Source organism: Mixophyes fleayi, chromosome 1 (assembly GCF_038048845.1).
Source record: "Mixophyes fleayi isolate aMixFle1 chromosome 1, aMixFle1.hap1, whole genome shotgun sequence".
Classification (NCBI taxonomy): Eukaryota; Metazoa; Chordata; class Amphibia; order Anura; family Limnodynastidae; genus Mixophyes; species Mixophyes fleayi.
This window is the reverse complement of record NC_134402.1, coordinates 82,208,322-82,232,552: the sequence shown is the minus strand read 5'-3', so window position 1 is coordinate 82,232,552 and position 24,231 is coordinate 82,208,322. Positions and strand designations below refer to the sequence as shown.

The 24,231-nt window shown below is 37.6% G+C and overlaps 1 protein-coding gene across 6 annotated transcripts in view; it reads left to right on the top strand.

Annotated features, from left to right (window-relative positions):
- The window catches only part of WDR17 (WD repeat domain 17), a 113,380-nt gene that overhangs the window by 49,849 nt on the left and 39,300 nt on the right, over positions 1-24,231 (top strand). For all 6 annotated transcript variants that reach the window (XR_012688253.1, XM_075197550.1, XM_075197559.1 and 3 more), the window contains 9 exons: positions 4,649-4,817; positions 4,906-4,997; positions 8,017-8,099; positions 8,229-8,315; positions 13,237-13,401; positions 15,240-15,442; positions 17,194-17,343; positions 19,214-19,344; positions 22,643-22,768. Coding sequence is in view for 5 of the 6 variants with exons in the window: in XM_075197550.1 (XP_075053651.1) it covers positions 4,649-4,817; positions 4,906-4,997; positions 8,017-8,099; positions 8,229-8,315; positions 13,237-13,401; positions 15,240-15,442; positions 17,194-17,343; positions 19,214-19,344; positions 22,643-22,768 (1,206 nt within the window). In the remaining variant the exon portion in view is untranslated. The remainder of the gene's footprint in view (positions 1-4,648; positions 4,818-4,905; positions 4,998-8,016; positions 8,100-8,228; positions 8,316-13,236; positions 13,402-15,239; positions 15,443-17,193; positions 17,344-19,213; positions 19,345-22,642; positions 22,769-24,231) is intronic.

The window sequence follows — 24,231 nt, the reverse complement described above, 5'->3', positions numbered from 1 at the left end:
GTTTTTAATATATTGTGGTGACCCACTCCTCTACGCAGTCCAGGTACATTTATTGGTGCGATTCATAAAAGTTCAGGGTTTTTAATATATTGTGGTGACCCACTCCTCTACGCAGTCCAGGTACATTTATTGGTGCGAATCAAACAAGTTGATGGTTTTCTTATTATATATATTGTGGTGACCCACTCCTCTACGCAGTCCAGGTACATTTATTGGTGCGATTCATAAAAGTTCAGGGTTTTTAAGATATTGTGGTGACCCACTCCTCTACGCAGTCCAGGTACAATTATTGGTGCGATTCATAAAAGTTCAGGGTTTTTAATATATTGTGGTGACCCACTCCTCTACGCAGTCCAGGTACATTTATTGGTGCGATTCATAAAAGTTCAGGGTTTTTAATATATTGTGGTGACCCACTCCTCTACGCAGTCCAGGTACATTTATTGGTGCGATTCATAAAAGTTCTGGGTTTTTAATATATTGTGGTGACCCACTCCTCTACGCAGTCCAGGTACATTTATTGGTGCGATTCATAAAAGTTCAGGGTTTTTAATATATTGTGGTGACCCACTCCTCTACGCAGTCCAGGTACAATTATTGGTGCGAATCATAAAAGTTCAGGGTTTTTAAGATATTGTGGTGACCCACTCCTCTACGCAGTCCAGAAAGATACCTTTTTGCAACGTTTTGGACTAATAACTATATTGTGAGGTGTTCAGAATACACTGTAAATTAGTGGAAATGCTTGTTATTGAATGTTATTGAGGTTAATAATAGCCTAGGAGTGAAAATAAGCCCAAAAACTTGATTTTTAAACTTTTTATGTTTTTTTCAAAAAAAATCCGAATCCAATACCTTAAATCCGAACCGAGACCTTTCGTCAAGTGTTTTGCGAGACAAATCTGAACCTCAAAAATAACGAAAATCCGGATCCAAAACACAAAACACGAGACCTCAAAAGTCGCCGGTGCACATCCCTACTTTAATATGGAGTTAGTCCCCCTTTTGAAGCGATAACAGCTTCCACTCTTCTTGAAAGGCTTTACACAAGATGCTGGTGGGAATTTGTACCCATTCATTCTGTAGAATATTTATGAGGTTGGGCACTGATGTTGGACGAGAAGGCCTGGCTCACAATCTCCATTCCAGTTCATCCCAAAGGTGTTTGATGGGGTTGAGATCAGGGCTCTGTGCGGGCCAGTCAAGTTCTTCCAAACCAAACTCATCAAACCATGTCTTTGTAGTCCTTGCTTTGTGCACTGCGGCACAGTCATGCTGGAATACAAAAGGGCCTTTCCAAACTGTTGCCACAAAGTTGGAAGCATAGCACTGTCCAAAATGACTTTGTATGCTGAAGCATTAAGATTGCCCTTCACTGGAGAGAAGGATCTAGTCCAAACCCTGAAAAACAGTCCCATACCATTATGCCTCCTTCACCAGACTTCAAAGTTGGCATAATGCAGTCGGCAAGTAACGTTCTGCTGGCGTCTGCCAAACCCAGACTCACCTATCTGACTGCCAAACAAAGAAGTGGGATTCGTCACTCCACAGAACACATTACCACTGCTCCACAGTCCAGTGTCGGTGTGCTTTACACCACTGGATCCGACGCTTGGCTTTGGTCTTGGTACTATGAGGCTTGCATGTAGCTGCTTGGCCATGGAAAACAATTCCATTAAGCTCCCGTCGCACAGTTTTTGTGCTTACATTAATGCCAGTGGAAGTTCGGAACACCTCAGCTAAGGAATCAGCAGAGCGATGGCGACTTTTACGTACCAAGCGCCTTAGCAGTCGTTGACCCCGGTCTGTGATTTTACGTGCTCTTCCCCTTCCCCCTTCATGGCTGTTGTTTCTACGATTCTACTTTCTAATAATATCACTTACAGTTGACCGTGGAATATCCAGCAAGGATGAAATTTCACTAACTGTCTTATTCCAAAAGTGGCATCCTATAACAGTACCACCCGTGACATCACTGAGTTCTTCAGAATGACCCATTTTGTATCACAAATGTTTGCAAATGGAGACTGCATGGCCAGGTGCTTGATTTTATACACCTCTGGCAATGGGTCTCAATTCAATAATCAACAGGAGTGGTCAAATACTATTGTCCATATATATATATATATATATATATATATATATATGTGTATTTATACATACAATATAGGAACACAAGCAAGCAAGTGTCAGAGCCCAAGTACGTGAGTGATGTTAGCCCAGAATAGAGGGATTGAACAAGGCTAGCAAGTAATTTTCAGAGCTCAAGCAAGTAAATAGTCACCGTGGGGGTGGGACTGACTGACAGAAATAGCTGTATCCTGAGACACCATGTTAAATGTGACTGCCCTATACACAAGTATCTATGTTACCTGTTGAAGAACTGTGCTGGAGGAGGCAGAAGTTTTAAATATTTGTTTTACTGTTTGCAGCCCAATTATTGTGATGGAATGAAGAAGGCGTTTCTATGGTATAATATAGAGATGGGCTGTCATCCAACTTACTGTGAAACCTATAGCACTGCACCACCACACAGCAACCCCTGTGCCCACACTTAACAGACAGTGCTGTAAAACCGGCATGTGCTGGGGACCACCAGTCACTTATGCCCACACCCAAGAACCAGCCAGGGCAGGGAAGGATGCACAGTGGAGAGGAGCATTACTTACTTGCCATGCACCCCCAATTACGCCCATTCTTTCACACGTGGGGACAGGGGTTACAAAAAAATTTTTTTAAAATAACACTGAATTTTTCATTCATTAACATTGCAGAAGAAGGATTGCAGCAGTACATGTGCCCCTGTTGTTGTTAAATAGGCTTCCCCATGCAAAGCTATAGCCAGCAACACCCGGTGAATCTTTCTGTCAGCTGGGGTTACCTCAGGCAATAACAGCAGGTAAGGCTTTTCTCTGTTTAACAAATAGAACCCTTGGTCTTTTATTCCTACTTGGAGATTCTTGTAAGGACTGAGATAAACTGATGGCTGCTTGCTGGAATTGACGTTGCTGAGCTTGGAGGCACGGAGTCTAACGCTCCTCTAGTCTTCGCCAGGGAACCCAGCAAGGAGGTATTGGTTTTGCTGCAAGAGATGCACAGGTTGCGGTTCTCCAAGCCATCAACAAAGTATCGGGTGAACAGGTGTAGTCGTACAGTCCGAAGTCAAGCTGTGCAGGATCCCAGGAGTCAGATGCCAGGAGAGATGAATGAAGCCCAAAGTAATATCTAAAATCAGGGTCAGTAGTAGCCGAGTCAGAAATCGGAAGATCAGTCAGAAAACTGGAACAGAACCTGCAGCACTGGAGCATGAGGAGACATGATACTCTGGCACCATAGTGGTGACAGAGTTTCCTATAATAGGGGAAGTTGGGTTCTGATTGGCCAGAAGTAGTTTTGGCAGTCAGAGCACAGCTGACTGCCAATAATAAGTCTAACAGCGTCCCGTTGACTAGTTGACTAGCAATGGGATGCGGAAGCTATCACGCATGCGCCCTTTAAAGCGCTGGGCGGAAATTAGAGGAAGCATCCTGTTGCCAGGAAATTGTGAATTGTTTTGTTTTCTGTGTTGTGTTACAAGTATTATCAAGCAACTATAGTGTATCAAGCAACTATAGTTCCACAATTACATATGAGTGAACCCTCCCGCACTCAACCACCCCACCCCAGTGAAAAAACTGGATATACTCTGCACTTGCAAAACAAAAAAACTACTCTTACATCATGCGTCTATGAGGATACTGTCTCAAGTAACATGTTTTCATTCAAGTTCATTGATTATCTAGTGATAAAACTATCTGAAAGGCAGGTTAGCAAAGACTTAACTCGGAATCACCATGTCACCAAAGTGACAAGCTCTGAACAGGGGAGACAAAAAGCTCCCAATAGATTAAGTTTAATTTATTAAAATAAAATTTAAAAATATGTAAGTAACACATAAGTGTAGCAGCATAAATCACAAGTAGTACATTTATAAATTCACAACCTTGGGATACAGATCCCAGTTAACCAGAAACAAGCATTTTTGCTTCTAGTTTCAAAGTAATCTCCTCTTCCATGGGCTTATGCTTAGGATCACAGATTTAGGATCACTTGTGAGCCTCTGCCCGTATAAGAAGCGGTTACTGGACACTTCATCTATTGGGAGGTTTCATTCTTCCCTGCTCGGCTCCCCTCACTTTGAATGTTTTGAGGGGCAGCAAAGTGTAGGGAGTTAATTTAGAAGTTCTATTTTTTCTACAAATATGTAAGAGCTCCTAACTCATTATTAGATCTAATTCTAATTAAAGCAAATATTTGTATTTTGAAGTGTACAATATACTCATATACAAGACAGAGTAATTTATATAAGCATATGAGGGGGAAATTTCAGTGGCTTCAAAAAGGAAGAGGATTACTAGTCAAGACATATCCAGAAATTGTCTCTGCAGGCTCAAAAACACATCCGTTATGGGAAAAACAACAGACTAAAACTAGGCTGCCTATGGGTAAGACACGTATTACATGTATTACATGACAACAACAGTGTTGGAACCCATTATATCTAGAATAACGTGACAGTTTCCTCAAAGATGAATTACACATTTTACAAAGTACTATCTTGCAGCAGTATGAGGATTATTTTCAATAGTATTTTGTTTTAATTGCACAGGGTCACATTGAAACCATCTTTGACTGCAAATTCAAGCCAGACGATCCTAATTTATTAGCAACAGCATCATTTGATGGTACAATAAAGGTTTGGGATATCAATACATTAACTGCGGTCTACACTTCACCAGGAAATGAAGGAGTTATTTACTCACTGTCTTGGGCTCCTGGTAAGTCTGCTGGCACTGAAATACTAATGTCTATAACCTACTAAACTATTCTCTATAAGTCTACTTTTATCACATTTTCCCACTACAGGGGACTTGAACTGCATTGCTGGTGCAACATCACGGAACGGGGGCTTCATATGGGATGTTAAGAAAGGGAAAATGATAACTCGATTTAATGAGGTAAGTATACAAATTAAGGGCAAGTGCTTCTCGAGAAAATGGCTTGTTTTTTTAAAAAAAAGTTGAGAAATTTAACTTTATAGTAGAAATCAGCAAATTATATCTATGTTTTTCTCGGAAACAACAAGATTTCTTACATTTGGTTTGAAGTAGACTGTATTATACTTATTATCAGTCACTCATATATATTAAACATGTAATAATCCTCCTAAATGAGGAAAGCAATGTGGGAAAAAAAAATAATATTCCATGACAACTTCAGTAAGTGGAAGTTAAAATAAACTAACTGACTATTAAGCTGCACTACCACCTATGGAGAGAGCGAACCATTATAGCTGCTTCTGTCTCTAGAGTTCTGGAATTTCCTCAGGATCCATGGTTAGTGTTACAATTAAAGTTTTATCTCTAATATAACTAATAAGATGGCAGATGCATATGAAATGTGATATAAATGGTATAAGTTTATATGTGGCATAGCTGACATTTGATTGAATATATGGTTTTAATTCATGTATAATGAATGTGAGTGGTGTGGGATATAAATGTTTTTTTAGTTTTATAGTGTGGTGAGTTTGTCTCTTCCACAATGTTACCCCTTTACTCTATATACACACACACACACCACAAAATACAAGCTGACATACGTACAAACCTAAATACAATAGAAACCCACCTACACACATATACAATACTTAGATGTATATATATATATATATATATATATATATAAAACAGGCAATGAATATAATGCATTGTATTAACATCTATTATAATTAATACACTGTGTTATGTTATGTATAAGATTGTTACAGAATGATAATGAGAATATAAAACATTTTAAATGAAGCTACATCTTGTGCACAGTCTTTATTCAAAATATAAGCATAAGCTTATGATATAAATTTTGGTCCTGGAGATTTAGGGGCATATTCAATTGTTCGTGTTACTTGCAAAAGTAACACGGCGCTAAAACTATTATTGTTATTACGGTAATAGTGCTCCTAATTACCGTTATTATGGTAACTTTAACGCCGGCTTTCAACTCACAGCTCAGGGAGCTGCTAGCTGAAATCCGGCTTAGAATTACCGTAATAACGTTAATAGTTTTAACGCTGTGTTACTTTTGCAAGTAACACGGACAATTGAATATGCCCCTTAGAGCAGCATAGGAATTGTATTCCTTGGGTTAAACTTGAACTACCTTTGCCAGTAGTTTGTTGATTGTAAATGTTTTAAATAAGTTATGAAATGGTCATTAGCATATTGGCCAGACTATAAGTCCCTTCCATTTTTTATATTAATAAGCAGTGCTTCTGCTGTAGATCAGAAAAATGGTTAGCATATCTCTAAAGTTAGACAATAAACATTAAACTATGAGTGAAAAAAACAGTAAGATATTAAAGTTAACTATCTGTACTACCTGTGCATATAAAATATCTTCTCAATGGCACATCTGTACCAGTGTTTAGTGAAGTGCATTGTGTGTGAGGCTCAGATTTTGCTAGAAGTATAATATATAACCAACAATCACACTATTAACTCTGTAAAATATGTATGTTACTTAAAGTAGCAATCCCATGAAAGTATGAGGAGAATTGTTATCATTAATCACTGGCAGGTTATAAGAAGAAGCTAAATAATTACCATTTTTACCTGATTTGATTCTTCAGTCTGCTATTACTGATTTATAATTCGGCAGTTTCCACAGTGGTATGTGACTACCATGGCAGCCACAGTCACATGACACATGATGTAGTGAGCAGAAAGGCTTTGAAATTCCTCTTTGCGCTCAAGCTGCTCTGTGCACTATAAAATCACCTCTCCTTCTTACCCTCCTCCTCTATCACATGACATGCTAAATTGATTATTATTGGTTTATCGTACGATTGTGATTAGTACGCTACATCTAATAACTCAATCGCACGGGTAAACAACACACATACTTACATTTACACTTACATTTGTAAAAAGTACACATTTAATAAAGTTACAACTCACATCATTTTATTAGCAACACTCAAAGGTTAGTTATACAAAGATAAATTTACATTAAAGGTATTTATGGTTAACGTCCTAATAAATGTATGGTGTTTGGTCTTATATTAATCCACCTTTTACCAGCTGGAATCCGGTACCCTCAGAGAAGCGATCGCACATAGCGATCGCTAGTTATGATTAGTATAAGATTTATACTCAGAAATACTTTGTTAGAAGGGTTAGTTCAAACCAGTTCTGGTCAGTTCCCTCAAGCAAGACATGTGCTCAGCTGTTGGAGTGAGTTGCCCCCACCTTTGAACAGAGGAATCCTTTGAACTGAGCTATGACCAGTATTCTATTGGAACATCATAAACCTTGGCCAATGAAGAAAGGCCTTACTTAATCTTTGTGTACTCTATGATATCATCACTGTTTTTTGTTAATCAAAGTATATTTGGGGGGTCTATTTATTAAGATACTAAGTGGTGACAATTAATATGCATCATTAAACACTGCTGTAATTTACTATCCTGGATCTGTTCTAGGAGCCCTGGCGAATCTCCCATTTCCACTAACTCTGTTTACTATTTACCAGCAGCCTAACACTGCCGGTGAATGGAGGAAGAGGATTTGCATTGCACATAAGCATAGCACTTCCATGGGTGAGGAATCCGAAGCCGGACAGGCTTCAGCTGGAACCTGTTGAAAGTGACAGATAACATCATCCTGAGATTAAGCTTTGCTTTTTGCATCTTAACAAATTGGATAACTTCACAGTTCCCATATTGATATGGGAGCTGCATTAAGCAACGTTAAATGGGTTATGGCAGGAGAAATCTATGATTTTTCCATTTTACTGATGCTTTCTCTGTTTTTATGATCACACCTTAGTAAATAGACCCCATAATGACTTGTGTGAAGACAGCTAAGAAAAAATATTATAAGATGCATGCATAAAAGGTACTTCTCTTACTTTTTTTAAAAAAAACAACATTCTGTATGCAATTGCTGCTTTAATATATATTATTATTTTATTTTATAGCATGGAAAATATGGAATATTCTGCATCTCTTGGAGTCATAAAGATTCTAAGCGTATCGCCACCTGTAGTGGAGATGGATTCTGGTGAGTTCTGTTTTGGTCTTGTATAATCAGTAATTTTGTATTTAGATAGCGTATTTTGTACTTTTATTGGAAACATGAAATTGTGATGTGTTAAAAGTAATTACTTACTATTGTCTGTAATTGTTTCAGTATCATCCGAACTATTGATGGTAAACTTTTGCATAAGTATAAACACCCAGCAGCTGTATTTGGATGTGACTGGAGCCAAAACAACAAGTGAGCAATTTACTATGCTACTCTTCCATAATATACTATACTATAATACACACCTTCATATCACTTACTGTAGATATGTCACCCAGTCATTGCTTGGCATCTAACATAATTGTAGTAACAAAGATTGTCAGCTATGTAAGCACACCCTACAACTAGACCTGTTTTAGCAGCTACAGTACCTTTTTCCTGAGTTGATGGCCTTGATAATTATCAATTTGGAAAATGTACCTTGTTTTAAATGTACTTTTTCCTAAAAACTGAGCTGTCATCTGATTTTTTCATCCCTGGCCCTCATTTTTTTTAATTTGGTACAAATACAAGTAGTTCTTTTAGACATTTGTGCATTTGTATTGCAGTAGTCCATCATATAACCAGACCTTTAACCCCTCATGTACACTCAAACACACACACACACCCACATTGTAATGGATTAAGGTATTGATGTGATGGGAGCTAAAATAATATGAAAATGTTTATTCTGATATTTGAAAGCTTTAACTGATATCCTTTTTATGGTCATTGTGTCACACTCCAAGAGAGTGCACCCATTGAGGTTTCTTTACTGACATTGTGGTGGAAAGCTACATTAAAATTATAGTAACCCATCGATAGTTAGTTTATGTTTGTCTAGGGAAAGTTACAAGATGAAATAAAATGTGATATTAGTTGCTATGGTTTAAGTGCAGATTTACATCTTTGTGCAGTTTATTTATTATTTATTTATATAGCACCAATAATATTACACAGAACTGTAGTTTAGTATATAACCCCTAGTAGGGAACCTTTATGAGAACTGGTGCAATGGAAAAAAGTGAAGCTGCCCATAGCAACCAATACAATCCAAGCGCAATGCAATTTAAAAACAATCATGATAGGTTGCTTTGAGCAACACTGCCCCTTTTGCATGACTTTTCTTAAATGCCCCCATAATCCCCACCTTCAAATTTTAAGAAAAAGCAAAATGAATACGTTAGACAAAAAAGAGTGCAAAAAATTAATCAAAATACTTCACATTGTAACTGTGATAGAAATCCAACAGAATGATCATTAGAATGCACAGAACAGAAATATACTGTAAATGTCAGCACTATTCATTTGTACATCCAATCCTGAATGTACATGATCACTGCCTGTAATGGGAAATGCAACAAGAAGCAACCACACTGGCAGCATTCTAAAGGAGCTACCATTAGTTAGTTGGGCCTGAGTCATTAAAGAAAGTAAGGCAAAAAAAGGAGTATATGTCCTGCAGGACAACACCATGTTACAATGCAAGTGGTGCAAATTAGTTTATTATTTTTCTTCTAAGTTAAATACTGACTGTTTTTTTCATGTAGCACACAAATACTTGATAGCTTTTTTTATAAACTGAAATTTAAAGTTGATCTAGGACATGCCCTACCCCAACTCTATATCGGTTCCCACATATTACATTTACCTCCCTCTCCAATGCAACATGGTTTTGCCCAGGTGCAAAGTTACTTCTTTTTATGCTTTGCTCTCCTTAATGACTCAGGCCCAGTATCTTTAGTTTCATTGGCAATAAAAAATATTTAAAACATAAAAATGTGTTAGGTAGAATCCTTACTAGTATGGTGTCTGCATGGGCAGTAACTGACCAGGTAGAGCTAAGGATTAGCTCAGCATTGCAGAAACATTCAAGGAGACATATTGTTTACAGAGGACTACATCCTCCTTACATTCTATTGATAAAACTGTTTTTATGACAGTTATTACTACAAGGACAGTTTCTACAGATGAATGTGGTATAAAATCTATTAATTCTCTAAACTTTCTTTGTCTAAAACTGAACTCATCATCGTCCAAGCCCTCCAAAGTCACTACCCCTCTGCCCATCTCTCTATCCGTATACAACATTACCCTTTACTCAGTTCAATAAATTTCCTGCCTAGTAGTTATCCTCGACTCCTCTATCTCTTTTACTCCCCACATTAGATCCCTCTCCCAAGCATTCGGCTCCCTCCTTCAAAACATCTCCAGGATCAGGCCCTTTCTCAACCTGGAGCAGACCCTCATCCACTCCCTAGTCATCTCGTCACACTCCCTACATTCTGTCAGTGACTGCCTCCTCATTCAGGGCCTGATTATCCAATAGGCTGACTAGGCTGCAGCCTAGGGTGCAAAGTATTTGGGGGGGTGCAACATTTTGGGGGGTGCTAATTTGTGACAGGAGGAGGTATAAACTCAAAATAATTTTAAACTAGAAGAGAATATGTTGTGAGGTTTTAATCTTGACGTATTTCCATGGTAAAAGCTTAAGACAATGAGTCATCCTTAGGTGGAGGTTTGAGGACAAGCGAGTAGGAGAGACAAGGATGGTGACACCTGCTCCACCTTCACATCTTCACCCTCAGTAGCGCTTGTTCATGCTTCCGTTCTGCTATACAGCTCTGATTGTAATGAAAACTAAATGAGTCACAAAGATTGCCTTGGCTGTTTTAAAAAGCTGAGTTTCACATACACAGGAATGTAAACATTGGTGGGTTTGGGAGGTGTAAGATGCTGGACTTTAAATGAAGTAACCTTTTTTTTTTACATACCTCATATTATCCTGATGTGGAAGGCGAGGAGGTGCTTTGAGCAAATTAGCCTAGGACGCCCTGAACCTTTAATCAGGTCCTGGCTACAGATCTTTTGTGGCACCTTACAGGAAGGGCAGTAAAGATATGGAATTCACTGCCAGGGAAGGTTGTGATGGCAGATTCAATAGATATGTTCAAGAAAGGGTTATACAAATTTTTAGCGGAAAAGGGTATCCAGGGTTACGGACGTTTATTAAATTAAAGGAGATTAGTGGATCTAGGGAGAAGTAGAACTGCAATATTGGCTCCGGAGAGATTTTTCCCGATAAAACAGATTGGCGGTTGCTTCATCTGGATCAATTTAAAATATAAGAGAGGGATCACAGGAGATCCAGAATAGGTTGAACTTGATGGACTAGTGTCTTTTTTCATCAACTATGTTACTATGATAATCATAATAATAATAAAAATAATAATAATACCTGCAGAATTGGTTGTGATAGGATGTAGACAGTAAGTTATAAGCAGTGTTTATTTGGATACAAAATGACATTTTATATTTTGTCTTTATAAGTCTCAATATTGCAGAACTACCAAGTCACGAACCATCTGTAATTAGCTAGGATCTATTTCTGAACTGCAATTGTAAATTTGATTACTGTATTGTGCACACCGCATATACCATTTTATTTATTTTTCTTATTTAAATATTTCATTCTTTTAAATATTTGGAGCTCTGACACACTTTATATGCAACATTATATTCTACTCATTATTGCAGTGTATATAATATTTCCACAGCATCATAAGTATTTGAAATAGAGGTATTGTCCTAATATAAAATATTCTATATATTAATATTCAAAGTTACCAGCACTGATGACAAAATAATTCATTTATGTCCATTTATTTAAATCTTTTTATGTGCATATGTTTAGATTTTTCATTAATAAAATCTGTATATTAGTATAATTATGTGACTTGAGCTATTGAGAATCAGACAGAATGTTCCACTGAAACTCAGAGGAGTAATGTGGGAGGAAATACATACAAATGTATGTGTAAAAAATAGAGTGATATAGAAACTGAGGTAGAAAAAGGGGGTTGCATGGGAAATATAAGCAAGGGATCACAGAGTGATATTGTGAATTACACCATGTCTGTACATTTACTTCCACGTTTGCAAAGTGCCTGGCTTTTATATGTATGGCACCACAGGTCTAGTCTAATTGATATAGACTGACTACATTAGACTTGTATTCATCAATATGTTGACCAAACTAGAGAATATTGTTGAACTTTAAGCATAACATGCTTTAAAATACGCAAATTTCCTCCCTCAGCAGATCTATATTTGAAATGACTGGAGTGTTTATAATTAAGTAAATAAGCCTATTATGGCTCTGTTTCACTCCTCTGCAGCAAGTTACTATGTGAGAAGGGGGAGGTCTCTTGCAAAGTAGGCAGGGCTTGAGTGACAATTCTGTGGGAGGGCACAAATTCGATATGTAGATTGGCTAATTCATACACAGGGCAGGGTCAATGATGTCACAGTAGCTTAAATGCCTGTTGGATCAGATACTTAACCAGTGTGAGATCCCTTCAGATCACTGTCCTAAAGATGTGGGAGGGACTTCATCTATCTAGTGGGGTGGGAAGACAATACTTTGCTTTTTAACAGATCTGCAATGAATTGTCAACTGTAGACAAAGTAGCCTCATGTAAAGTTGGATGCAATTTCCATCTAAATCGTAGACTTAGAATTGAGCCTAGAGGAAAATCACATCCTACATAGTCGGACGCATCTCAGCTCATCGTCATCATTATCAGTTCGCAACTTACACCAGGGGTGGAGGAGCCACAACAGATACGTTTCTAGGCCTATATCAGTCAAATTTACTTGAAGATGCCCTTATTGTACTTGGCCAACGCTTGCATGCCCCTTGTCTGCCTGATCCACTTCTATATGCTTAGGAGTCGTATGCATAGGATGCAAATGATTCTGCATACAGACTCTAAAGTGTTTTTGTGGACATGTGCAGTAGTGAAATTCGTATTTTACGCAACGCAAATGGGCTTGTGTCCAATTCTACAAGAGACCCAGTATGTCAATTCTGACAATTTACATTTTCATGGACTTTTCAAAAGTTAAATAAAGTAAAACTATGTAGATCCATACCTCGGACAGCAGCATTTGTTGAGCACTCGAGAAAATTACTGTTTTTTTGATCTACATAAGCCAACCATTTATCTCAAAATAAGATATGCGATTGTTAGTCAGCATGAAATCCAGGGAGCCTGTACTAATGTCTGCTAAATCTAAAATATTCTGCATACCAAACCCCTGTTATTCTTCTTGTTTTGATTCTGTTGTACAGAGATATGATTGCAACTGGGTGTGAAGACAAAAATGTGAGAGTATATTATTTAGCCACCAGCTCCGATCAGCCTCTGAAGGTTTTCACTGGACACACAGCGAAAGTGTTTCATGTTCGATGGTCCCCCCTTAGAGAAGGAATTCTCTGCAGTGGCTCAGATGATGGGTAGGTTGTTTCTGTCGACTTTCCTCTCTTGCTTAATTTATTTGTTTGCACTTTTAAATGCTAACTGGAAGTTTTGAAACCATGGGTGGTTAACATTATTTAGAATTGAGTGCTCATAGAGTTTTCAACTTGTAATTTTAGTCAGGAAGTGTTGTTACATTTAATTACAGAAGCTCAAATTTGTTTTAAAGTGCTTTTAAAGGATAATGCTAAATTTGAGCAAGGCAAGCAGGTTCATCCAGGTTCTAAATGGTATAAATAGGTTCAAGCTTGTTGGAGCTTAAATGGCTACATCGGAAAGTATCTTAAAAGGTTGTCCATGCAAACTTGAATTTGGAACTCTAATGCAGTAACGTTGGCTTCTCAAATTAAAAAATGTGTTAAAAATACTACAAAATGTAGTGATTTAAGCTCAAACAGGCAACATAATATAGTTTATTTTGTTTTAACAGCGACCTACAAACTCAAACTTCGAACCACAAACCCTATTACAACTGTCCAAAAAAGCCCAATCACACAGTGAAAAAGTCTGAGGTCCTGTAACTAGCTGCATTTGATCAAATATCAAACAAGTATGAATCATTTAAGCATCTCTAAATGTTATATCATTAGAAATGTTCACTAAAAATATGGCTTGGCAGCAAATACATAGGTATTGTCATTAACTAGCACCTGGTTTAAACAAACTAATGAAATGTTATTTAATTCTCTTTTCTGTATTAGTACGTATCCTATTTTCTAGTTACTGTACATTAAATCATTAATGTTAAGCATTCTACACTGGGTTTCATTTACATTATTAAACCTTAGTGCTACAATTGTCAGTAACATAGGAAGAGCTGCCATGGTGCCATCTCCCAAACACAAAGTAAAGAAAACCTTTACATATATGATTTATTTGGAGTTCTAATAGTAACACAGTCAATTTAATTTAAACCTGCTGTCTATTTTATTTCTAGCAGTTAAATCAGTGGTCTAATGGTGATTTTACACAGGAATGAAGAGGTCAGGGAGCGTCTTGGCAAGGAAAGATACAAACAGACTCCAGACAAGAAGGAGAAGAAATAGCAGATAAATCTATTTGTTCTCTGTGCATAGTTTTATCCAACCATTCCTACATATATGTGATAGGCTTTGACAACCAGTATTTGCAAGTTAAAACCCTAGAAATTTTATTAGGGATTGTTTTTACCTAGACAATGGTTAATATTGCTGCCTCACAGCACTGGGACCATAGCTTTGATTTCGACTGGGGCTTCATGGTCCTTCATTTACTCTCACTGTCCAAAGACATACTGGTAGGTTAATTGGCTTCTGACAAAATTAACCCTAGTGTGTGCCTTTTAGAAAATATTAATTATAAGATCCTCTGCGGCAGGGACTAATGTGAATGATTAAATATTATTTGTAAAGCACTGCATAATATGTAGATGCTATACAAATAAAAGGTTATTAATAATAATAACAATAATAATAATAATAATAATAAATCTATTGTCTCAAAATCTCAAAAATATTTCCCAGTAGGGGGTGACTTTTTGGACAAAGCTACCAAATTTGTGTGATTGTACCAAGGTGTGTGACACAGTCTCAGTTTGTATTTGGCCATTGGGAAAACATACTGTAGAACAACTTTTGGAGACTCCCAACTTTTCTTTTAACTCAAGGAGACTTACAACTTTTAAATAGTTGTTCTGTTATATATTTTTATCTTAGTCTTCTAGGACATAAAGGGCTAAAGATTTTTTTTAGAGTTTTTCAAATCTTGGTAAGTCTAAGGGTGCACTTGTGGAAAATTCTGCCCAATCTGTAATATTATATTGTGATACTCTTTTCAGAACTGTAAGGATCTGGGACTACACACAAGATGCTTGTATAAATGTTCTGAGCGGTCACTCATCTCCAGTCCGAGGATTGATGTGGAATACAGAAATACCATACCTTCTAATATCTGGGAGCTGGGATTACACTATACGAGTGTGGGACACAAGGGATGGAACATGTTTGGACACTGTATATGACCATGGGGCTGATGTTTATGGTATGTTCATTATATATACCATTTGTAATTTTAGTTTTTTTATAGTTGTGCCTTATCCAGATTTCATGTCCTTTGTTAATCACACCATTCAATTTCTTATTGAGTATTAATACAGATTGGGCACTTTAAGAATTATTTTTCATGTAGCAATGGTCTAATCCATCAACAAGCACTAAAAGTACGGTCAACTTTATTGGGCGCTGCTGTTTCATTAGGGCTCAGTACATATATAGACTCAAAGGTTACTTTATTAGGTACGCCTGCTTGTTATTGCAACTACCTAATCAGCTAATCAAGTACAGAAACTCAATACATAAAAGCTTACGGCCATGTTCAAGAGGTTCAGTTGTTGTTCAGACCAAACACTAAAGTAGGGAAGAAATGTCATCTAAGTTACTTTGACCGTGGAATGATTGTTGGTACCAGATGGTATGGTTTGAGTATCTTTTGGGATTTTCCATCACAACAGTCTATAGAGTTTACAGGGAATGGTGCACAAAACAAAAAACAATGAGTCTTATGGGCAAAATGCCTTGTTAATGAGAGAGGTCACAGGAAAATGGACAGACTGGTTCAAGCTGACAGGAAGGCGAAATTAACTCAAATAAAACATGCGTTTTAACAATGGTAGGCAGAAGAGCATCTTATAATGCACTGCAAATTAAACCTTGAAATGGATGGTCTACAGCAGCAGAAGACCACATTGGGGGGAAACTGTGGCCACAGTGGGCACAGGCTCACCAAAACTGGGCAGTTGAAGATTGGAAAATTTTTTGCTATATCTCAATTTCTGCTGCAACATGAGATTCCCATCTTCTAATGGCTACTTCTAGCAGGATAACGCATCTTGTCACAAAGCTCATGTTATCTCAAGCTGAATCCATGAACATAACAATAAGTTCAGTGTACCCCAATGGTCTCCACAGTCACCAGATCTCAATCTAATAGAGCATCTACGTGATGATGTGTAATGTCAATGTAGACCACAATCTATAAAGAATGTTTACAGCACCTTGTTGAATCCATGCCATGAAGAATTTAGGCTGGTCTATATATATATATATATATATATATATATATATATATATATATATATATTCAATTGCCATGTTTTTTATTGTAGTGAATGAGGATTACCATGACATTCGATATCTGTATGATGGTGCACAAAAAAACGCATTGTAGTCTACTTCAGTGTCTCTTACATGGAGATTCAATATGTATTTTCATGCATTGTGGTCACTTCATCTAGAGGATTCTTGTCTTGATATAGAAAATGTGTTTAATAGTTTATTGTTTCTGCAGCCTATATTTTTGATTTGGCTGGGCAGCACGGTGGCTTAGTGGTTAGCACTTCTGCCTCACAGCACTGGGGTCATGAGCTCGATTCCCAACCGTGGCCTTATCTGTGTGGAGTTTGTATGTTCTCCTCGTGTTTGTGTGGGTTTCCTCCCACACTTCAAAAACATACTGGTGCGTTAATTGGCTGCTATTAAATTACCCTTAGTCTCTCTCAGTCTGTGTGTGTATACTAGGGGATTTAGATTGTAAGCTTCAATGGGGCAGGGACTGATGTGAATGAGTTCTCTGTACAGCGCTGCGGAATTAGTGGCGCTATATAAATAGATGATGATGATGATGATGATGGCTGGCATAAAACATTATGTATCATATAAAACATTTATTTGATAATCAATAGATTTATATATGTTTTATATATTTAAATCCTTGTTTTTTACATAATTTCTTAGGTCTAACATGCCATCCTAATAGGCCATTCACAATGGCATCTTGCTCCCGGGATTCCACTGTGAGGCTCTGGTCACTAACACCTTTGATTTCACCTCTTCAAATAAATATCTTGGCAGACCGTCCTTGGGAAGAAATTATTGGTAACACTGGTATGTGCTGAGCTGATTTATTATTATTTTGATCAAACTGCAAATTTATCATTTTCACAATAATTGTATAAAAATGTTATATAAAAATGCATAGAGAGCTGCATCCCTCATTTTGAAGTTCACCTATATTTATGTTTGCATTATATTTGTTATAAACGTTACATGTGTCTTTGCTGTTTTATTTACCTACCATAGCTGAGCATGTTGTTACCACCAAGTGCTACCTACTTCCTATTTCCATGTGTCTTGATGTGGAGTTGACTTTCATCAATTTGAAATTGACAGCCAATAGGGATGATTGCAGTGGTTAGCATTGCTGTCTCACAGTTCTGAGACCATGGCTTTTATTCCAATGAGGAATCTATCTGTTTTTAGTTTTGCATGTTGTCTCCATAATTGCATAGGTTTACTCCCATAGTCCAAAAACTTAATGTTAGTGTATGTTTGTGCTACATTGGGGCAGGTATGAATGAGCAAACATTGTCTGCATTTGACGATTTTTAAATAAAGATAAATAAATTGGAAAATAGTTGGACTATGATACCTCTGGCGAGATAATGCTTACAGAGGTGGACCAAAAGGTACAAGGGAAATAGTAGGTTACAAGCATTTTAGATTACAAAGATACTCTATCTTTGTAGCCAGTTATCTTTTGACCTTTATACAAAACAGAGCCCCTGGTTACTAGTCTGTAAAGAGCCTATTCTGATGGTAAGTAAAGAAAGCAGAGTCCATTGTCGGGAGCGGTATATAAAACAGACACCTCTCTGGCAAATGGTATAGACAGCAGAGCCCCATTATGATAACCAGATAGAGTCTATTACTTACCTCCTTTCTGTTGAATGTGCCATTAAGTGCTGAATTTCACACATGTTATTTTTGACTAACAGTGCTCCAGTGGCTTCAGTGGACTTGTGTGTGAATGTAGGCAGCTCAATACAATTCTCAGAAGCCTTTAATGGATAACACCATCAGGGTTAGGGATACAAAACCACCGAGGCTGATATCATGCTCCGCATAACACATATTTTCAAACTAAATGTGTAGCCTCTACCATTTTTGAGTATATATATATATATATATATATATATATATATATATATATATATATACATATATTGTGGCAAGAGCCCGCTACTGTGGGAGCACACGCGAACAACTTCTTCCTTTTTATGTAGTTTTATTGTCAGGATGGTAAATGTTTTGACATCGTACAGATTTCACAGCAATTATTGGAGACCCTAAACGCTAGCTAGACATAGCTCAGCTCTCTCAAGACCAGCCAGCTTCCCCAGCGTTGGTCTCAGTGCACAAATGACACAAACAAGCTTTTATTCATGATACTCCTCCCCCAACCCTAGCTTGATGGGCATGTGACACACCCACCTTCTCTTTAAGTGAAAACGCCCATCACTGGCTCTGTTTGCACTAACAGACAGACACACCCTGTCTGTTTGCTGAGAGGAAATCATGTAAGTTAACAAAACTTTAAACTATACATAAGTCTTTACTTGGTTTAACCTGAATCTAGGTGCATAACTGTGCCAATGTCTTACTCTGCTTGTATGTTTTCTCTGCATCTTGTCAGATAAATGCCTCCCTTTGTTACAATATAAATATATATATTCAATCTTTTATGTTTATCTAGCCTATTGCCTGATTATTGTACCATATTTAAGTATATCCAGATGGCAACCAGCTATTCCACAGCCTAACTTGCTAAAATTGGAGATATCCCAATTCAATACAATACGTCATCTGGTATGTTGTCACAGTAGGGATTGTTAACTTAAAAATGTCCTGAGGGCCCACTGGTCACTTGTTATTGCACTGATAATACATGTTCCTGTGTTTCCCTTCTGTCTGTTAGACCGAGCCATGGAGCCTGGAGCTCCACCTTTATTGTGTGGGAAAGTATCACGTGATGTTAAACAAGAAGTAGACAAACTTACCGGTCATCTAAGAGGGAAGAAATTAAGGTGGTTTTCAGAATGTCTATCTGTAAGTATCACGTTTCTACATGTTAAGTAAAAACACAAAAAAACATGCTATTCTAATATCACAATTATATAATCCAGACAGTCTCTTGTTATTAAGGTATTTTTGCATAATATCTGATGAAATATATATTGTTCTCTGTGATTTTTTTCACTAGACAATAAGAGTGAACTGGGTACAATGTAGGGATCAAAATTTAATAGCGTTAGGTAATGTTTTTGATTTTGTGTTTTTACAGATATCCATCCAAACAGGGGAAATAAAATAGCACCCACCCTTTAGCCCACAATTTGTCATCCCTTTTGCAGTCCACCAAGTATAAAAATCAGCACAAAATAATTTTATTTGACATTTTCCAGTATTGTATTGGAAATTTGAATATTATCCAACGTTAGACTATACCAGGGGTGCTGAGAGGGGTGTCGAGTGTCAGATTGTGGTTCGGGGAAAGGATCAATAGCTTCCCATCTAGGCTGTTGCTGAAGCTGTGTCATGTTGCAGCCTAAGGGGGTCCTCATGGTCACACACCCCTAGGCCGCGCACACAATAGCAGTTTTAACCTAGGTTGCCATGCAGCTTGGAGATTCCTCTCGTTGGCCCTGACTATAACTATAACATACACAAAGGACTCATCCAAAATCTGGGACCTTAACCAAAATGGGCAAACCCTCGCCTCCATCCTCCAATCCCTGTTTATCATGAAAATAATATAGTGTTAAATGTATTTTGATTAATTTACAAATTAAAAACTATTCTTAGTTTAACTTGAGTGCATCCAAACTATAAACTTGACCTGTACTGTGTCAGAAATGTGTTAAAGAAATCTGTAATATGTAAAGATTCTTTATTTCAAGTATATGAATAGAATCATACAAAAAACAGCGGCAAGCCTTTCTTTTGGCTTTCTTGAACACAATTCTGTCTCTAGGCGTAGGATCCTCCGGTTCCGGGAGGTCTAACGCTTGTCTAACTGAAAAAACCTAATCATTAACAAATTGGTTTCTAGAACTATCCTCCTGTTCCGAAGACTGAACTTGGTCAGAATCGGAATAAACTGTCTCCTCATCCTCAGAAGATTCCTCAGAATCTGAAAGGACCGTGATAGGGTTATCCGATCTAGGTCTCTTCCTTTTAGCGGACGGGATGTTTGGGGATTCAAGCAACAAGTTAAGCTTATTTAAACCTTTAAGGAAAGCTGTAGACCATGCCCCTTCTATGGGGATAGGGGTTTGGTCAGAAAAGAAAGAGGAAGGTCCAGGTAAAGACGTTCCAATGGACCCTGTGGTAACAGGGAGGCCCAGCTGAGTGCTATTATTAGTAGCCACCGAAGTAGCCATATTAGATAGCAATTGGTTAGATTGTAATACCATCTGAGCTAAGGAGGAAACCGACTGTGTCAGGGAGGCCACCCAGGCCGGCTCCTCCGTCAGAGGGGCTGTGGACTGATGAGTCTGCACAGTGGAAGCCCCTGCATCACATGCAGAACAGAGCGCCAATTTAGGGTCCCCCTGCCCACACGGTAATTTGACTTGACATTTTGAACAAGTGAAATATTTTACAATAGGGCCCTTTCCCTTATCTGTCATTTTTATAAAGGAAGGCACACCAAACACACAGATTAATGGGTTAATCTAGCTGTGTAACAGAGAGAATAGAGAGAGATATGTATGCAGAAAAAAACAGATTATATAACAAGAAATAACTGATCTATATAATAAAAGTTGTACTTGTAATAATTAAACACCAAATGTTTTGTAGGCAAGTAGGAGACTATAATGTAAACCTTACAAGCCTACTTTTTTCCACAGAAATAAACAATATGTGTGTTTAAAGGCAATACTTAGCCCAGGGCCATAAAGGAGAGAAGTCCACGGCAGTTTGTCCAGTGTCTGCTCCCTCAGCTCTGATCTCTCTTCCCGGGCTTCCTTTGGCGCCAGAAGACTGGGATATACCATCTCTCTGTGGAAGGAGGGGGGGAACTCTATGTATTAGCTCCCCCCCCCCTTCAATAGCTCCAAAACGCTTGTAAAAAGAAAAAAAGAAAAAATGGAGCGTGACAGGTAGTGGAGACCTCTTTACAGAGGTCTCCGCAGCGACATACCCGGCGCCCTCCTCCTATGCATGGGGGGGAACCGTGGTATAGCCCCCTTCCTCCTCTCTCCGTAGCGCTGCTGGCCCGAAAATCCAAGATGGCTGCTGCTACTTGTAAATCCGATAACCGGCACTCTATGCCTGTCATGGCAGTGCCGGTTATCGGGGAGGCTGGAGGAGTGCAGCGGTCCATGAGACCGCTTGTCATTCCTCAGTTTAGGCACCCTCTGAAAGTTTTCCTGTCAGTGAGAGCCTCTGGCTCCCAGCTGACAGGGGAATGCCTGCGCTGCTGGCTGTGAGTGTGTTCTCTATCATAGAACACACTCCAGCACTGTCACCAGTAAAGATTAGAATAATAAAATAAAAGAAAGAAATAATTTTTTTTTTTAAATTACACTAGCTATAAAAAACGCTGCCCAACTCCAGGGCACCTGAAAAAAACTGAAGAGTCCATGGGGATTGTAGAGGGGAGGGGTCTGTCGGCAGTACTAAAACTTAGCTAGTTAGGTGCCAACTCTCCAAGCTCCCTCCACAACCCATGGTAAGCAGTGTCCCCCAGACTGGATGAAAGAGAAAACAGCTATTATTTAGTCCAGGTAGTGTCCTGCCCTGCTGTCATCTCTTAATAATATTGCTTGTGGGAACAAGCCGTAAATTACATAGAAATTGTTGTTTTAGAGACAGCAAAATATACTGTAACATAATTATGCCACTGACTATGCCTGTTGATGTGGAATTGTTTTTACAATGTAGGTGCATTGTAATAAACACAAGACAAATATATTTATTTTTACGAGACACATTTCTACGAGGTTCACCCAACACCTAATATATTAAATCAATTAATTTCAAAACCTGCAGATCTGCACCTTTCTAAAAAAAAAATGGACTGCAGTAGAATTGTCAGTGATTTTTGGGAGTAAATTTCTGTTTTTTTTGTTTGCTGTTTTGTTTCATATTACGGTTATTAGCTGTTTTTTATTTTTTGACAGTTCAAACAAAACTGAAGGATTGATTAAGGATTGTACATAAAAGACTATACCTAATACCCTACAATAATTGTGAAGTTTTCAGCATAAAATGATTTTATTATTTTACCATGTATTTTGTGGATCGTTCCTATTGTTTACAAAAAAACAGATTCTTGCAGCACGTTTACTTTACTATTGTATAAATGTATGGATGATTTATTGTAATTTCTGTCCCTTAGCCTCCAGGAGGCAGCAAAAATTTATGGGACTTAGTTGCAGTGTTGAAAGGTCAAGATGACAGTTTACTTCCACAAAACTACTGCAAAGGAATTATGCACATGAAGCATCTTGTTAGGTTTAAGACAGTAAGTACAATATTGAACTTTAGTGATATAGTATCACCTGTATTTCTTGTGATAGCTCACTGAACTATAAATTCCTATATTAACCCTTACTTCTTAAAGTGTAAATACCTTAGTAACTATCATTATAACTTTATCTGGTTAATTATGAAAATATTAATATATAATAATAATATATTAATGTAGTTATGATCGATCCTAAAATCTGAAGTTGATTTAGATGGTTTCCAACAAATCACTGCGTGCAAGCAAAGAAGAGGTTCATTTATTTTAATGTATGCTTCAGAGGCCTGCTTTATGTCACATGGCTTTGAATACTCATTCCAGGAGGTCTACCCTTTTACTTATTGCCCAGTTAACTCCACAGATCTTAACGATTGGCTAAATTCTTCTAGCTACAAATTACCACATTTCCACATTTTAGTCACAAAAAAATCAGTGCATAATCCATATCGGTAAAAAAAATGAATCAAAGCAATACTTTACATAATCCATATTTGAGAAGACCTCTGTATAAATGTGTAATCAATGGAGCTAGCAAGATAAAATTTATATATGGGTTTCACAAAAGTATTATAACTCTCCCCTGGAACATAGGAGAGACATGACATTAATTCCACTAAACATTATATGAATTTTTCACTCATTTACATATGAAACATGAGTAAGTTATATTGATTCCTTGTGGAGATACATTACCAATAAAGGTTCATTATGTGGCCTATATATTTTTTATTTATGTTTGGGGTCTAATCATGTCCACAGGTGTGTGCTTAGAGCTTAATAAAAGCTTTGTCACCCCTAACCCCCACCACCCAGAAATATTTGAATTGTTGCACACACCAGTGACAGGTGGGAAAGTCCATTCTGCCCTGCCAATCCAACTCAGGACATTGGGAGGTATGAATATATCCTCATGTCATTTAAATATCTCATCCTGCAAAATGAAATCTCATTTTTGCTTGTGGCAATAAAACTAGGGTCATAAGTACACATAGCCTGCATTTAGTTCTAAACAACCCAGATGTGCCCAGCACCTCTCCATCAGAACATGGGACATTTTAAATTACTGATTCTCAATTATCCTGAAAGAATCTAAACAACTTCTCTTTATATGTGTCAAAGTTAAGAAGCACCTGTTGCCCTCAGCTAACAAGTGTCACTCACATGTGTCAAATGACTCATTATGGAAGTGTTCCATGATGGAATGTTAGCTGTCAGTGAAGGCAAAACACACATAGATAAGAGAGTTTACTCATACAAGCAGAGCAACAGATTTTAACCACACAAATAGGTGTATTTTTGAAAACTAGTATGGAGAAAAATGTGTTGTAACGTACAGCAAACAATCAGACACCTGCTTTAATTTTCTAAAATTAACTACAAAAATGTTACCTTTTCCCTGTACACCACTATAAATAAATGTGCTCTACAATATTATTTGAAAGCAAGACGATAGGCATAAG